This window comes from Dasypus novemcinctus, chromosome 18, assembly GCF_030445035.2.
Source record: "Dasypus novemcinctus isolate mDasNov1 chromosome 18, mDasNov1.1.hap2, whole genome shotgun sequence".
NCBI classification, from domain to species: Eukaryota; Metazoa; Chordata; class Mammalia; order Cingulata; family Dasypodidae; genus Dasypus; species Dasypus novemcinctus.
The window spans coordinates 50,595,023-50,613,741 of record NC_080690.1 but is presented as its reverse complement, the minus strand read 5'-3'; the positions used below and the strand labels follow the sequence as shown (position 1 = coordinate 50,613,741).

At 39.2% G+C, this 18,719-nt stretch overlaps 1 protein-coding gene across 11 annotated transcripts in view; it reads right to left on the bottom strand.

The window, feature by feature from the left end:
• The window catches only part of DPY19L3 (dpy-19 like C-mannosyltransferase 3), an 89,142-nt gene extending 73,877 nt beyond the window's left edge, over positions 1-15,265 (bottom strand). For 8 of the 11 annotated variants that reach the window (XM_058280102.2, XM_058280100.2, XM_058280104.2 and 5 more), the window contains exons 1-3: positions 14,678-15,242; positions 12,790-12,928; positions 5,389-5,522 (exon numbers count right to left, since the gene is read on the bottom strand). In XM_058280102.2, the coding sequence (XP_058136085.1) occupies positions 5,389-5,522; positions 12,790-12,892 (237 nt within the window). In that variant the 5' untranslated portion in view covers positions 12,893-12,928; positions 14,678-15,242. Of the gene's footprint in view, positions 1-5,388; positions 5,523-12,789; positions 12,929-13,002; positions 13,054-14,677 lie in introns of all 11 variants that reach the window. The other 3 variants (XM_058280101.2, XM_058280103.2, XM_058280105.2) reach the window with 3 other exon arrangements.
• Between the last annotated feature and the right edge of the window lie 3,454 nt (positions 15,266-18,719).

Sequence of the window (18,719 nt, the reverse complement as noted above, 5' to 3'; positions counted from 1 at the left end):
TTCTCGTGTATTGCTTACAATATGGTTTTAATACTTAATTTATATTATGACTCTATCTTTTAATTCTATTTCTTGCCTAGATTCTGCCAGCCGTTTCATTTCCTTTTATTTTTTTCCCATATATCTTAAAAGAAGGTATATAACCTCTCTTATCTCTGCTTTATATTAATCTTTCTCAGTGGCAAAAGCTTTATGTTTGTTTAATAATGGTGACACATTCAGTCACAATTTTATGTGTTCTGCTGCAAAATGTTTCTGATGACTGTTCATCTGCCACTTGTTCTTGTTTTCCCCTCCTTTTTTCTTGACATATCATTGCATAGATCCTATGTTAGTGCCTTTCCAGTTATTAGCCACTTCAGAATATGGGAAGTTCTTACTAAACTAGTTACTTGCAGGAAGTTCACATGGGGGAGAAGCCAGGGTCACATCTCAAGCCAGCAATAATCTTCCTCATGATACAGGGTGGTTTACATGAGTGAGTTCTTTAGTCTTCTCATTTTCACCAATACAGACTAACAAGCTTCAGGGCTGTTCAAAATACCAATTCTCTCTTTATCCGTATCCTCTTCAATTCTACTTTCTACAAATATGCATCTGTAATTACTCCTTTTGGTCTCCAAACTTACTTCATAACAATTGTTTCTAGAAGCTTATCCCATTAGCCTTCAAATCCATTCCCTGGGTTTTGCTCAGGACCATTTGCATGGTTTCGGACTGCTGGTTTTGCCCCTCAGCATATGCCAGTAACGTTGGGGAACTATGCTTTACTAGCTTTATCTGAAACATGTAGCTTAAATAGTACTCCTTCAGAATTTTTCTAAACTCCTTTGAATTTCATGAATTTGGCAGCCCTTCCTCTTATAGTGTGGTTCCAGATAACAGCTCTTAGTTTAATCAAAGATGGAATGTGACTATTTTTCATTTTCCTAACTGCTCTGAGGTAATTCCAAAAAAAAGGAGCTGACATCTTTACACTGCCACTTTAAAATGAGAGGTTAAGTGAGAAATTTTAGGAGTTTAAATACAAAACTAGAAATAGTCTACTCAATAATGGGGGAGTAGGGAAACAATGAAATAACTAAGAGCATAAAAACTTCAAAAAATTATATTACATAACCATAATTATTCACATTTTAATTGTAAAAGTTTGTGAAAATATGCAGCTATATATTTAAAGAGTATATAATAGGAGATAAAGCAGATTATAAAAACTATACTGGGGTCATAAATAAAATGTATATGCATATAAATAAATAAGGGAAAAATGAAAAGAGATTTTGGTAAGCGTATCAAACGGCTTCATTGGTGTCACAATATAGATTGTGCAAAAAAATGCATGCTCAAAAAAATAAAAAGTTAAGATGACTATTCTATTAACGACAACTCAATAAAAACGGATTTATTGGCCCTATACCTAAAAGGCAAGTCCTAAAAGTTGCATCCTTCTGCCCTAGTGTCAACCAAGAACTTTATTTATTTATTTTTAGGTACCAGGGCCAGAGTTTGAACCCATGACCTCTTATGTGGTATGCTGGCACTCAACCACTTGAGCTATACCAGCTCCCTAACCCAGAACTTTTATCCCAGCTTTAGCCTCACTTTCTCCCCTGCTTACAACATTCCCTCATGCCGGGGGTTAAGTCTATAATAAAGTCTAATATTTAGTACCAACAACACACACTCATTCTTACTTGCTGCAAGGGCTTTGCCCTTTCCATTCACTTTATTTATATAAGGCCAGCAAAAAAAAGCAGGTTACACTTAAGGAAAATTTAGAATTAAAATGGGCTTTACAGATAAGACACAGTAAATAAAATATTTATAAAATGCACCTAAAACAATGCCAAGCATGTAGCTGATAGTCAAGAAAGGCTATTTTAAAAAATGGTTGGGGAGTGGATGTAGTTCAAGTGGTTGAGTGCCTGCTTTCCATGTACGAGGTCCCCGGTTCAATCCCTGGTACCTCCTAAAAAAAAAAAACAATCATTTTGTGTAAGCTATGTATCTTTAAAAAAATAAAAGATAATTAAAAAAACAAAACAAAACAAAAACCCCACCAAACAATTAAAAAACCAACTCTCACTGGGGAACAGATTTAGCTCAGTGGTTGAGCACCTGCTTGCCATGTACAAAGTCTGGAGTTCAATCTCTGGTTAACTCCTAAAAAAAAAACTGGCTAATACTTTCAATTTTTGGGCAAGGGAAATATAACAGACTGATTAAGCAAGTAGAATTTTCAATTAAAAATATGCTGATAAAGCATACTACATACATTTGTCCATGGCCATTTAAAACCAACATCTCTTTGTAATCTATGTATCTTTAAAAAAAAAAAAAATTTGTTAAAACAAAACAAAAATCTTTTCTTTCAACTCTCATGTTACTGTTTCAGGGTTACCACTTTTCAAATAGTAACATATCACAATGAACCTTTAAAAAATCATTTTGAATGAATAAACATAATATATTACTTGTCCATTTTATAAGCAAGATTTTTATTCCATGAGTAACTACAACTAATTCAAAGTATTCAAAAGTGAATAAAAGTATTTTAATAAAAAATATTTAAAAATTGACACACAAATAAAAATTGAATAAAATTTAAAATCACTTCCTTAGTTGCACTAGCCACATTTCAAGCACTCAATAATCACGTGACTAGTGACTATTTTATTGAAGAGCGCAGATAAATAACATTTCCTTTAGTGCAGACAGTTCTACTGGAAGGCACAGGTCTATATAATCCAAGCTGAAAAATAAACCTAATACCACCACAGAGGCCTCAACAAGCTTGAAAAATTGTTACAATTGTTACTGTACCAGAGAGTTCCTCTTTTGTGAGGCAGAAAAAGTCTATGTTATGAGATACTGCATGAATAAGGAAAAATGAAGTAAGACTGCGCTTAAACATAAGTTTCAGAAGCAGGATGGTGGGTGGGGAGACCTGTCAGAGGATGTGTCTGTTTTGTAGTTTCTCACAGATGGTATCCGTGGCACAGACAGAAACTGGCCAAGGATCTCCCGTTTTTCTCACTCTACACTCCTGAAACAATCTCACCCACACATATACATGCTGGTAACATGAAAATGTCCATTTCTAACACAGATGGAATTCCTGCCTTCAGATCCACATATCCAGCTTCCTTTATTCCATATCTCTACTTAGACTGTTTCTAAAGTGCCTCACTTAAATACACCAAACCTGAACTCATTATTTCTTGCCTTGACCCCAGTTACCACAGCAAATGGCACATCCATCCATCCATGTGCAAATAGAAGAAAGCAAGTCACCACTGATGAGTCTTCCCTTTCAACCACGGTGGCAGGTTGAATTATGTATCCCACATTAGACATGTTCTTAATCTTAATCCACTCCCCTGTGGGTGTGAACCTATTGTAAACAGGACCTCTTAAAGATGTTATTTTTAATTAAGGTGTGACAAACTGAACCATGGTGGGTCTTAATTTAGATTAGTGAAGTCCTATAGAAAGAAGGCCACAGGGAGAAGCAGAAGTCAATGGGAACCCAGAAGAAAAAGAAGACATCACCATGTGACAGTAAAAACAAGGAATCCCAAGGACTGGGGGAATATTAGAAATGCCATTTTTAACCTTCAAATTAAGAAGTTAGATTTATAGTTTAAAAATAAGTTATTGTGACCTCTTTCAGAGTATCCGCTAGCTATACAGTTACTAGCATTTCATTTTAGCTGTATGTCCACCAGGATATTTCAGCCTTTATTAAAAATATGTGAATTAATTACAAGCATCACAATGCTTAGTTCTAGGGAAACTACTTACAAGTACTCCATTTTAAAGAGAGAAAGGTTAAGTAAAATTTATCTTAAGAAAAATCTGCCAACTGTTACTGAAGGAAAAGAATTATCATTCATTGGTACCAGATGATTTGTGCATGTGTATAAATATATATATACACAACAGATAGATTCATTCTGTGCCTATAAAGTAATGTGACTGGTTTTTAATATAAACATATGAGAAGTCATTCATATAAATTAAATATGTTATTCAATGCAATCTCCTCTGGAGACTCAATCCAATAATGGAACCAAAGCTAAAAATATTTTGCAGTGCTCTCTTTTAGATCTTACAACACATTTTTTGAATATTCTCACTGATGATAAACCTTCGCCCTTTGATAAAGCTTATTTTACCTTTGCAAGCAACTAGTCATTAAAGTATGGCTAGTCGGGAAGCGGACTTGTCCCAGTGGTTAGGGCATCCGTCTACCACATAGGAGGCCCGCGGTTCAAACCCCGGGTCTCCTTGACCCGTGTGGAGCTGGCCCATGCGCAGTGCTGATGCGCGCAAGGAGTGCCCTGCCATGCAGGGGTGTCCCCTGTGTACGGGAGCCCCACGCGCAAGGAGTGTGCCCCATAAGGAGAGCCGCCCAGCGCAAAGGAAAGTTCAGCCTGCCCAGGAATGGCGCCGCACACACGGAGAACTGACGCAGCAAGATGACGCGACAAAAAGACACACAGATTTCCGTGCTGCTGACAACAACAGAAGCGGATGAAGAACAACAAACAGCAAATGGACAAAGAGAACAGACAACTAGGGGGGGGGAGGGGAGAGAAATAAAGAAAAATAAACCTTTAAAATAAATAAATAAATAAAGGATGGCTAGTAAATAAGGTAAAAGATTTTGAGATTTTGAATCAAAAACAACACCGGCAATGTGCAAAAGTTTCCTTGTGTAATATACTAGCTCTGAAATTATGTCAAGAGGGGTTCTGGAAATATTGAGAGAGAGAGAAAAAGGGGAAAGGAGGGGGGAGAGAAAGGGTACAAGGAAACTGGTGTTTAGAAAGAGGCACAAACCTTTCTGAGAATCTGATGAAAATTAAGCCATGGACACTGTGAGGTCTATCTACTGAGCGAGATTAAGATCTCATGATGTAGAGAAATGCTTTGGATACCACCCTCCCCCCCTTTCTTTTTACTGTAACTCACAGTAAAAATTACATTTTATACAGTTTGCACATACATACATCTAATTAAAACAAAAGCTTCAAAGAACAATTCTCAACCCTACTATACATGATATACTAATATTTTTTCTTCTATTTGATTCCATTAAGAAAGAATGGTCCTCATGACCTACAGCAACAATTTCACAATTCACCCTGAAAAATACTAGAGTAGCTGCCGTATAATTGAAGTTAATGAAAAAGGGAAGTCTCACTTGATTATTAAAATTCAGATATTATTTTAAAATAATAAATACAAAAGTTTTTATGGCTAAACCTTTTAAGCACTTGGATTCTTTATAGGAAAGCTGCCTTGTATTGGTCATTCATCTACATGGCTAAGTACTGGAGGCACTGATAAGTAAATCGTACAATGGTCATAAAACCCCCATACCTTAATATTAGAAAACCATAAATCATTTTCATGTAAAGTGGCAAGGTAGACCGATGTAAGAAGTCCAATGCAAAGGGCAATGGTTCCACCAGCTGTAAATGACAGAATCTTCCATAATCTTCTACTGGTATAACCTTTTAGAAAAAGGAAACAGATAAAGAAGCAAATCAGTAAAGAATTTAGAATTCAGTAAGTTTTCTCTATCCCTGGTAGACGGTTAGAGACTGTCCACAGACCATTTTTCATATTTTTATTACAGCTTTTATCCCACTGTATCAAACTGTTCACTTGTCCATTTTGCCAACTAGGCCATGAGCTTATTAAGGACAAATACATCGTATTATTCATCTTTAATACCTAGAGCATGTGTACAGCAGAGTTCAACAACTACAGTTTAATTATGAAGTTTGTTAAATGGAGGGATAATGGGTTACCTGTCTAGGATGTAAAAACTCTTTTAGAAGGAATAAAGTCCTGATATATCTGACAACATGCATGGCTGAACCTTGAAAATATCATGTTTAGTGAATTAAGCCAGATTCAAAAGGACAAATACTATATGATCTCACTGATTTGAAACTATTAGAATAAGCAAACTAATAAGAGTTAGAATCTAGAATATGGGTTACCGGGGGATGTGGTGGGGATAGGGAATGGGAAGCTAAGGCTTAAAATGTACAAGATTCCTATTTGGAAAGATGGAAATAGTTTGGTAATGGATAATGGTGATGGTGGCACAACACTGTGAGTGCAATTAACAGCACTGAAATAGATATCTGAATATAAGAGGGGAAATGTTAGATTGTATATATGGTAATAGAATAAAAAATTGTTAAAAAATTCATGGAACTACACTACAGAAAGAGTGAACCCTAAGTTAAACCATGAGCTTTAATTAGTAGTACAAATAAATAGTACAATGAAATTGAGAACAAAAAAAACCCAACAGAATCAACAAAACCAAAAGATGGCCCTTTGAAAAGAGTAACAAAATTGACAAACCCTTAACAAGACTGACAAAAAAAAAGTAAGAAGATGCAAACAAAATCAGAAACGAGAAGGGGGACATTACTACTGATCCTACAGAAATAAGAAAGATCATAAGATGATTCTATGAACAAATGTGTGCTAGCAAATTAGACAACTTAGATGAAATGGACAGCAGCCAGATATAAGCAAATTACAGACGAAGCGCTCTAATGAATATAGGTGCAAAAATCCTTAAAAAAAAAAGAAAAAAAACACAAAACCCTTGTAAATGGAATCCAACAGCACATTAAAAGAATTATACACCATGATCAAGTGGGTGTTATCTCAGGTACGTAAAGGTGGTTCAACACAAGAAAATCAATTAATGTAATCAAAGAAAAATCACACGATCATCTCTATTGATGCAGAAAAGGCATTTGACAAAATCCAGCATTCTGTCAAAATGCTTTGAAAGATAGGAATAGAAGGACACATCCTCAGTATAATACAAGACCTATAACTCTCAGCCAACAATGTATTCAGTGGTGAAAAACTGAAAACTTTCCCTTTAAGATAGGGGACAAGACAAGGATGCCCACTGTCACCACTGCTATTCAACATTGTACTAGTAGTTCTAGCTAGAGCAATTGGCAAGAAAAAGAAATACAAGGAATCTAAATTGGAAAGGAAGAAGTAAAACCTTTACTATTTGCAGAAGACATAAATCTATATATAAAAAGTCCCTCACCTCGCCCCCCAATGACAATGAAACTACTAGAAGTAATAAATGAATTCAGCAAAGGGATGTGATACAAGATCAACATGCAAAAATCAGTAGTGTTTCTATACACTAGAAATGAACAATCTGAGAAGGAAATCAGGAAACAAATTCCATTTACAATAACGACTTAAAGCAGGGGTTCTTAACCTTTTTTGTTCCATGGACCCCTCTGCCAGTCAGATAAAACTCCCTTACTAAGTTCACCCTATACTGTATATTATTTAATAAATATCACACCTGCACCAATACATCCCCACAAGAATAATGTTTTTTTGAATTTCAATTCAAGCTCACAGACCCCTTGTTAAGAACCCCTGACTTAAAGAATCAAATACCTAGGAATAAACTTATAGGATGTAAAGGATCTGTACTCAGAAAACTACAAAACATTGCTGAAAGAAATTAAAGAGAGGGAAGTGGATTTGGCCCAACGGATAGGGCATCTGCCTACCACATGGGAGGTCCAAGGTTCAAATCCAGGCTCCTGACACGTGTGATGAGCTGGCCCAAGCGCAGTGCTGATGCGCACAAGGACTGCCGTGCCATGCAGGGATGTCCCCTGCGTAGGGGAGGCCCATGTGCAAGGAGTGTGTCCCATACAGAGAGACGCCCAGTGTGAAAAAAATGAAACCTGCCCACGAATAGCACTGTACACACGGAGAGCTGACGCAGCAAGATGATGCAACAAAATGAGACACAGATTCCGGGTGTTGCTGACAAGAATACAAGTGGACACAGAAGAACACACAGCAAATGGACAGAGAGAGCAGACAACTGGGAGCAGGGAAGGGGAGAGAAATATATACAGAATCAATCTTAAAAAAAAAAAAAAAAAGACAGTAAGGAGATCTAAACAAATGGAACCTATGTTAATGGATTGGAAGACTATCGTTAAAATATCAATTCTACCCCAATTAATTTACAGGTTCAATGTAATCCCAATCAAAATTCCAAAAGCCTACTTTGCAGAAATGGAAAAGTCAATTACCAAATTTATTTAGAAGGGCAAGGGACCCTGAATAGCTAAAAATATCTTTAAAAAGAAGAACAAAGTGGGTAGACTCACACTTCCTGACTTTAAACGATATTACTTAGCTACAGTGGTCAAAACAGCATAGAATTGGCATAAAGACAGAAGTATACCTCAATGGAATCAAGTTGAGATATCAGAAATAGACCCTCACCTCAATGATCAATTGATTTAAAAATATATATATATGTATATTTGTTATCAATTGATTTTTGACAAGGCAACCAATCCCACTCAACTGGGACAGAACAGTCTCTTCAAAAATGGCGGTGGACTTGGCCCAGTGGTTAGGGCATCCGTCTACCATATGGGAGGTCCGTAGTTCAAACCCTTGGCCTCCATGACCCATGTGGAGTTGGCCCATGCGCAGTGCTGATGCGCGCAAGGAGTGCCCTGCCAGGCAGGGGTGTCCCCCGCGTAGGGGAGCTCCACGCACAAGGAGTGCACCCCGTAAGGAGAGCCGCCCAGCGCGAAAGAAAGTGCAGCCTGCCCAGGAATGGTGCCCTACACACAGAGAGCTGACACAACAAGATGACGCAACAAAAGGAAACACAGATTACCGGTGCCACTGACAACAACAGAAGCAGACAGAGATGACGCAGCAAAACAGACACAGAGAACAGACAACTGGGGTGGGGGGAGGGAAATAAATAAATAATCTAAAAAAAAGAAAAAAAGGTGCTCGGAGAACTGGATAGACATAACCAAAAGAATGAAAGAAGACTCCTATCTCACATCCTTCACAAAAAGTAACTCAAAATAAAAAAGCTAAATATAAAAGCCAGGATCATAAAAGTCCTAGAAGAAAAATTTAGGAAAGCATCATCAGGATCTTGTGGTAGGAGGTGGTTCCTTAGACGTTACAACCAAAGTTTGAGAAACGAAGAAAAAAATAGATAAATGGGATCTTCTCAAAATTAAATGCTTTTGTGCTTCAAAGGTTTTTGTCAAAAAGGTGAAAAGGCAGCCTACTAAATGGGAGAAAATATTTGGAAATCACATATCCAATAAGGGTTTAATGTCCATGATATATAAGGGGACCCTATAATTCAAAGATAAAAAGAAAAATGACCCAATTAAAGAATGGGCAGAACAAATGAATCTATGTTTTTCCAAAGATGAAATACAAATGGCAAAAAAGCACATACCTAGCTATTAGGGAAATGCACATCAGAATGACAAGATATCATTTCACACATATCAGAATGACCACTATTAAAAAAACTGAAAACTACAAGTGTTGGAGGGATGTGGAGAGACAGGAACGCTTATTCACTGTTGGTGGGAATGTAGAATGGTGCAGCTGCTGTGGAAGACTGTTTGACAGTTCCTCAGGAAGTTAATTATAGAGCTCCCATACAATCCCATTCCAAAGTCTATACTCAGAAGAAGTGAAAGCAGGGATGGGATCAGACATTTGCATACTGATGTTCAAAGCAGCATTATTCACAACTGCCAAAAGTTGGAAATAACCCATGTGACCATAAACCAATGAATGGAGAGACAAAATGTAATATATGAACATGATGCAGTATTATTCAGCTGTAAGAACACATGAAGTTGTGATGCATATGACAACATGGATGAATCTTGAGGACATTATGCTGAGTGAAACAAGCCAGATACAAAATAACAAATACTGTATTATCAACACATTTGTATCAATATGAACTACATATAATGAGCAAAGTCATGGAGTTAATAGCTAGAAGATTTGTCACCAGAGGATAGATGAGGACAGAGAATGGGGAGCAATGGCTAAATTTGTGCAGAATTAGTACTAAAGTTAACTGTAAATGCTTGGAACTGGACAGAAGTGATGACAGCACAATAGAGTGAATGCAATTAGCAGCACCAATAAGGGAATATGATTGTGGATGAGAGGGAAGGTTTAGGGTTGTGTATGTCACTAGAAGAAAAGCTAAAGGATGAAACATGGGACTGTATAGCATAGTGAATTCTGATGCAGATGATGAATGTGATTAATAGTACAAATATAAGAGTGTTCTTCCATAAATCTGAACGAATATATGTTAATATTACAAGATTTTATTAATAGGGTGGTATCTGAAGTAAAATGCACCTAAAGCAAACTATGGACTATAGTGAAAAGCAATATATTACTATTTTTTCAATTGTTAAAAAATAAAGCACATGTGTTTGAGAGAATTATTCTACATGATATATTGGTGAACATGTATGGCAGGGGATGGATAGAAGGATTGAGAGGTAACTGCTAAGTAGGAGAGGGTTTTTCTTTTCGGAGTAATGAAAATGCTCAAATATTGATTGTGGTGATGAATGTACAACTCTGTGATTATATAGAAACCCCATGAATGTACACTTTGGATAGACTGTATGGTATATGAATATATCTCAGTAAAATTGCCAAAAAAAATAGTACAATTACAAAAGTGTGCTAGCATCAATTGTAACAAATATTCCACACCAATGCAAGGTGTCAGTAGTGGGGTGGTATATGGGAAGTTTGTATTTTATGTGTGATTTTTCTGTAAACCCACAACTTCTCTTTAAAAAAAACCCCACAAAACTCTTTTGGACCACTCATTTATAATTTGTGGTTTATTATAAAAGCTATCAAAAAACTTGATTATTTAAAATGAAAAAACCTATAGCTTAAAAAAAAATCACAACTCAAGTTAAAGGACATATAAACTAGTAAAAATTATTTATTGCATATATAAGAAGCTTAAACATCATTAACATAGGATAAATACTTGCAGGACAATATAAAATGATGAATAGGCAATGCATATAAGGAAAAATGCCCAAGAAACAGAAGCAAAAAATATTCAAATTCCATAGTATTAAAGAAATGCAAATCAAAACAATGTGGCATAATTTGTTTAATCTTGGCCAATCAGAGAGCGTAATGCTAATAATTTTTGGTAAAAGTATAAAAAAACGGACATTTTTTGAACATCGCTGGTAGAAGAATAATTAGGCTTACTGGAAGGCAGCATGGTGATATGGAGTAAAAGCTATTAAAATGAGCATACCATATGACCTGTGATTCCAAGTCTAGGCATCTACCACAAAGAAATAAAGTTTTAGGAAAGTGGAGGTGGCTCACGTGACTGGGCTCCCGTTTACCATAGCAAGCTGGCCTATGCCTGCAGAGAGCTGATGGTCTGCATCCACTGAGAGCAGACACAGCAACATGCAACAAAGGAGATAAGCAGACACAGAAGAACACATAGTGAATGGACAGTGAGCAAGCAGCAAGGGGGGTATAAGTAAATAAATCTTAAAAAAAAAAAAAAAAAAAGGTCACTGGGCCAGGGTGGGGTTTGGTGGCAATCCCACCCCCAGGGACAACTAAAAAAATAAAATAAAATAAAGTTTTAAACAAATATTAGATTACAAGGATATTTTTCACTGCGCTGTTTGTATGAGTAAAAGGTTAGAAAATTATCTAAATTTTCATGCTACAACCACACAATGGAGTACTATTAGCCACTGACAATATTTTAATATATTTACTGACATATGTTCATATAACAATAAGAGAAAAAGAGCAAGTTACAAAACAGCATGTAGGATTTCAATTTTGTAAAACTACATATGAAGGCTTGTGACTATACACATGCAGAAAATGGCATTTAGATGGCAAAAGAACCAAAGCATCAATGGGGGTTGTCATAAAATGGGTGAGTTTGTGGAAGTTCTTTCCCTCTTTTTTGCTTTTCTTTAGTTTTCAGTTTTTCTTATATGAAGAAATACTTCTTGGGTAAGATAAACAATCTCCAAAGTTATGTTTTAATAATAATGATGATAATAATAAAAAAACACTTGAATTTTCACTGTTAAAGCTCTTCAGAAAGTTCTGTGAATTACCCAAAAGGCATTTGATTAGTAGCTGAGTCAGATGGCATGACACCCCCAGTGTATATTACTTTTATTAAACTGTTTCCCCAAATTACTAGCTCTGGTTGATAATTACAATTACTGTAAATTCTGTCAGCTATCTTAAATGACTGATGGACATGAAATTTCTCATGTTTTCTTTTAAAATCCTGACTGCTCAGTTAAGCAAGTAACTCCGGAGGCAAAATGTGATTAATGCTATTTGATGTACTGCTTAACAAGAATCCTCTGTCTTACAGAGATAATTTACCAAATTCTGATCACTTTCCCATCAAAAGAAAGCAAAGGAGAAGACTTTAGCAAGCTCACTGAAAATGAATAAAAATAAAAATTTCAATCCATCTTTGAACACTTTAATGAAATGATAAAGTCACCCAAAGAAAGGCTGCCTAATATGAACATGCACAAATCAGAAAAATGAGAAGTCAACCAAAATCTGAATGGCAGGGAAAAGCATTCCTCTAGAGAGTCAAAGGAACAGATCAGCATGAAGAGAGGCTAATGAATAGACAACTGAGAAACACGGGGTTCTAATCAAAGCTCTTTCATCATAACCATAAAACCAAAATAATCAAATTGCAATCAAATCAAGTCTAAAGCCAAAACATCGGGGTATTAGAACAAGTTAGACATAAGTTAGGTTTCACCGAATTTTTATCCTATTCAAGGCTGATATTTTAATATGCAGAAACAAAAGTAATCTAAAAATGCAGCTTTAGTTTAAATCACCTACCAGATGGCAATTTATCTTCCAACTTTACGTTTTCTTCTTGTGCTGAATAATCCTCAGAAATGTCCTCAGTTTTGATTCCTTTTCTTTGCCGGAGGGACATCATGATGTCAGACTTACATGCATTGTTCTTCCAAACTTCCTATAAACAGCACAGAAATAAAAGATACATCCATATGTCAGCACCCTTCCCCCACCCACACACATCATGCTCACCTGTGCTTAAAAACTTCACTTGTGCCATTTTCCCATCCAAACTTAACCAGCCTTCAAAGCAAGACACACACTAATATTTATTTGAATACACCATATTTATGAAGCACCTATTTTATATGACAGGCACTACCATGTGTTAGGAATACAGGTGAGTAATGTGGACAAGGCACGCCCCCTCCTTCTGGAAGCCTTCCTGCCCTGGATGCTCCAGCTAGTGCGGATCTCCCTCCCTGAATCACAGCAGTTACTCTGCAATTTGTTGCATAATTATATATCTTTATATTATTTTCTACTGTTCCACAGGCAATAATAGGTCTTCTGTATTCTTTTTCTCCCACAGAACTGACCGTGTGGGAGGTATTCAGTGGCAAATTTGCTGACAGTTTGATTTTGAAGACCTGAGATAGTGTTTTGTCTCAGATATCTGAATTTTAATAACGGTGTTCTTTGAAACAACTCCTGCTGAACGCTTGAGCAGTGATGACAGCGGGGGTGTGCCCGTCATAGCAGCTGCTATCCCAGGGAGCAACAGTGGGAGGAACCGCAGGGAGCAGGAGCCTGGTTTGGAAGCAGCAAGTGGGAGGAAAGGGACTGTGGCAGTGAGTTTGCCGGTTACAGTCCCCCGGAACATCTTGCCTTACCACCCTGAATAAAGCACAGCATTTTACTAATTATTTTATTCAGCAGAGATCAGTATCCCCAGGTGATTATTTAGGAAGTTTACTAATTCCTAAAGGGAAACCATTTGCTCTCTAGAAAAGAAGAAACCAACTAATATACAATGGATTCAATGGTTCATACAAAACATATATGAAAGAAAACAGCAAATTAAGGAGAAGGTGCTATGCTTTCAAACGCTGAAAACGGGAGAATTTGGAGCACTTAAGGAGAAAAGGCGTGTCAGCAGCCACGCAGTATTGCCAGAGATGAATTTCTCCCCCAAAATGACCTAATCCCAGAGTCATGCCCTTTCTATCTGGGAAGAGGAGTTTTAAAAATCCACACACTTTAACATAAGACAGAAAAGTCAACAAATACTTAGTTCCAATTAAGTGCCAGGTGCTGTGATAATCCCATAAACTACGGGACAAAGTTCCTCCAACAAATTAAAAGGAATGCCATTTTAAATGTTTGAAAAGGGGCCTAAATGCAATTCTTCCATTAGTTAAATGACTGGTATGTCCGTACTGGGCTTCTCCTCGGCGCTGCAGGGCACTTTGCCCAGTTTACCTCCGCACCGCAGCCCTCCACCACCTGGTCTGCTCTTCAGGTACAGGCAGGGACAGCTAGCAGCCGGAGCAGCTTAGTCTCTTGCTCCAGGCCACCCAGATCCAGGGGCCCAGCGGAGGTCGCAAACCAGGCCCGCGCCTCCCCCGCGGCTAAGTACCGCTAAGACATCCGAGAAGCGGGCACCGCCACTTCGCAAACTTAATCTCGAGCTCGCGCCCCCGACCTCCTTAAGCGCTCCATTCCCACCAGGGCACCCCAATGCCCCCAAATCTCCCGACCGCGCGACGCGGGGTCTGTCGGAGGAGCCTGCGTTAGTCGCCGCGGACGCCGAGAAGCACCCCGGGGCAGGACGCGGAAGGCGCGCGCCCGGCCACTCCCGCCCCGCCGCGGAGCCTTCACGCCCGAGAGCCCACTCCCGCCCGCGACCCGTCGCGCAGTCCCAGACCTGCGGACTCTCAGCCTTCTTCACGCGCGCTCCGCGGGAGTGAGGGGAAGGGAAGGAGGCCGGCCGGAGGGCGAGGGCCGCGGGAGGCGGGACCGCCCAAAGCCAAGGGAAGACGCGCACTGGCGCGGTTTTGTGAAGCGCCGCTCTGATGTGGTGGGAGGCTCGTCAGCTACTCCCGGGAAGGGGCAAGGGGGAGGGCGCTGCTACGACCGCATCCATAGGTCGCGCGATCCGTCCGTCAACGCGACCCTCCGCCCCCTCTCGGGACGCCCCTCCCATCTCGTGCGGCGCTGGCCGGAAGGAAGCAGTACACTTCCGCTCTCCGGTCCCGCCCCACCCAGTCGCGCTCCCTGGAGGCTGTGGGCAGTCTGCTTGGCAGATTCTGCGCCTTCTGGCCGGATCGCGAGATGGGGGTCGGGGAGGAGCCTGGATGTTCCAAGGAACTGTCGTTTCAGGTCGGCGGCGGAAAGACAGTCACTGACGGACTGAGGCCGCGAGCGGGGTGATCTGTTCTTGTCAAACACTCTTCCTCGCTGTTCCTCTCTCCTGGCCGTCCCTGGTAGGCGGGTGCGAAGGGTTCAGTAACCCGGACGGAAGCCGTCGGGTGTCAACCTGTGGCGCCCTCCCCACTGCCACGGAGAGGGCGCTACTTTGTAGTCATAGAGATACTTTCGCTTCTCCGAAGACTCTTTCTCTAGTGTTGGGAGCCGAGCTGGGGGGAGGGGGCGCTGTTTCCTTATTATTATTATTTTCCTTAGAGAATTTGCTCCTGGGTTCTTAGTCTGTATGTTATTCTGTCTTCAAATTAGATTGTAAACCTAATTTGAGAGCAGGGACTGTGCTTTACTTTATACCTGGATATCTTAATCTCGCTGCAAAAAATAGTAGGTAATAAATTTTACTTATCAGCGGATCCTCAAATTTCTTGTTGATTCTTGATAAGGAATGACCCTTCAGGGCCTCCACCTGTGAAAATACGCCCCCTCTACCCCGGCCCAGTCTAGTTCTAACATGAAATCATTTTATCTTGGAAGTCTTTCTTAGTCACCCTACTGGATATTTTCCTCCTCCTTTGTGTATGTGTTGCTGGTAATAAGCATACTGTGTTAATGGTATCTATTGGGTGGCCTTAATGAAAAGAAGTGTTGTTTCTTTTTTCCAGATGGTACTTGTCATGTTTTAACATGGTCTTTGATGTCTTTTCATGTTACGGACAAGAGAACAGGGGCTATATTTTCATTTCGTTTCCTTTTTTTATTTTTAATGTTACGACATGTGTGGTGAAGCTACATGTAACCCAGTAAACACGTTCTTAAATTTAACCCATTTCTTTGGGTGCGAACCCATTATAAGTAGGACCTTTTGATGAGGTTACTTCAGTTAAAGAGTGGTTCATCCCAAACAGAACGGGTCTTAATTCTATTACTGTAGTCCCTTATAAGTGGAATGGATTCAGGCAAGAGTGGGTGAGAGAGAAAGCCACAGGATGCAAGCTGCTGAAACAGATCCTGGAAGAGAAAGAAGAGACCACGAGAGGCTGCCATGTGCCTTACCAAGTGACAGGAACCAAGGTTCACCGCAGCTAGTTCCAGAATGCCACAGCCTTCGGGAAGAAAGCATTGCTTTTCTGATGCCTTGATTTGGATTTTTAGCCTCAAAAGTGTAAGCTAATAAATCCCCACTGTTTAAGCTGACCCATTTCATAGTATTTGCTTAAGCAGCTTAGGGAACTAAAGCAACGCCTTACATAAAATAAATTTGAGTACTTAATACATGCATATGTGAGTTGATTTTTTCTTAAATAGTTTTTTTTTCCTTCTTGTATAGGGGTTTTTCTGGGGAAATGTGCGATCAAGACAAATGCATCCCTTGAGGAAAGGAAATAGTATTCATTAGAAGCTGTTCATTTTATTTTAATATGAAACTGCTTTCCTAAGCAAGAGAAAGCTTTGAAACTTACAAGTAGTAGGCACTCACAACTGAGAGTAGGTTTGGGGAAAGAATAAGCCAATTGGGATTGAGTCCTTAGATCTGCCTTAGCAATCTTGGGAGTGATGGATAATGAATAATAGGCTCCTGCCCACTGCTGGCTTTAGGAGCTGAGGAATCAGGGAGGGACCAGGAAAGGAATGTGCTCTGGTCGTGGACTGTAACTGTAGTTGTGTACAGGCATACTTGTTTGTATTGTGTTTTTTGCAGCCCAAATGGATACCCTGACTTTTCCTTACAGCCAGCAGTAATGGTCCTTCAGAAGAGTGCAACTCATAGTGTGAACTGGGTATTTCAGCATCAGCATCACAGTTACCTGGGAGCTTGCAAGAAATGCAAATTATCAGGTTCTACTCCCTGAACCAGAATTTGCATTTTAATATGATCCACAAGTGATTTGTGTATACATCCCAAGTTGAGAAGCACTGAATCAGGAATCATTAACACTGTTCATAACATCCTTCCCTTAAAAATACCTTGTCTTGGAACCACTTTTCCTATCCGATATGCAAAGTTTGCTAAGTTTTTAATTGCTTGACTTAGTACTATGCACATATTTGATCATTCCTCCTTCAGTGATTCCTCTTACTCATCCTGTCTACTTTTCCTGCATTCGTTTTTAGTGTCCTTGTAAGCTCCATTTCCTCTATTAAAAAATAAATAAATGAATGATTCTCTGGGCCATGGCTCCAGTTTCCACTGGTATGCTGATAACTTAAGTTTTTACGTCCAGGCTTATCTCCTGACCAGTGCACACTGGGCATTTCCAAATGTGCAAGAACCTCAAATTCAACATGTTAAAAACTAAACTTCCTCCAGTCCCCAAAGCTATTCTTCCATGTGCCTTATTTGCTTAATTGTTCAAGTAAAAAACCTGGGAGCCAGCCTTCTTACCTGTTTTGTTTTTTTGTGTTTTTTTTTGCATGACAAAGAATCTTTACTTTTAAATGATTACCAGTACATTAAGCAATAACATATAATAAGTCTTGAATTCTATCTAGTGATTTTTATTAAAAGAAACTAAAAACAGCTCAGTTATTCTAGTATTCATTGTTCAGACTCTTAGCCAGAAAGGACTACTTTAAGGTTGGCTGTTGCTTCACACACATCTTCCCTGTTTTTTAATCCATACATCCAATCATTGAGTCTTATTGGATTTATCTCCTAAATATCTCAGAATATGCCCACTTTTTTCCATCTCTAGTACCACCACCCAAATCCAACTTTCTATTTCATGTCCACATCATTTCAGTAGCTTCCTGGTTTCCTTACCTCTACTCCTTCCCCCTGCCCCTTATCCCCGGCCCCCCAGCCCCCCTCCCCACTTAATCCACCGATCCACCCTTCATGCAGTAACTGGAGTGATCCTCCTAAAATCTAACTCCTTTGGTGACTTGGCTATATTATAAAAAAAATATCAAACTCCTTAACACTGCTTGCAAGGACTGCCAGGAATGAGGCTCCATTTCCTCCAGACTCATTTCTACTTCCTGTTCACACTAAATTTCTTTTAAATTCCTGCCCCAAAACGTTTTATAAGCTATTCTGCTTGGCACTCTGGACCTAACTACTGATCAGCCTTTAGATCTCAGCTGAAATGATCCTTGCTGCCTGTTCTTTAATGCCCTTCTATTGTTCCTGCTTACCAAAACATGGCTGTTCTGTGTGACAGAATACTGTGGAAGTGACAGTATGGGAAACTGAAGGTAGGTCTTAAAAGACATTCCAGTTTCAGCCTCAACCTCTCCTGGATTGTTCACTGAAAGGAAAGCTAGCTGCCATGTTGTGCGGACACTCATAAACAACCTGTGAAAAAGCCCACATGAAGAGGAACTGGTCTCTAGCCCCTGCCAAATAGGAACTTTGGCAGTGGTTAAGTGAGCTGCCTTGGAAATAGATCTTCCAGCTCCAGGCTAGCCTTCAGAGGACTGCAGGCTCATGAGAGCCCAATCCAGAACTGCCCAAAAACCTGATGCACGGAAACCATGAGGATAATAAATGTTTATTGCTATTTTAAGCCACTAAGTTTTGGCTGATAGATGACAAATAGTAA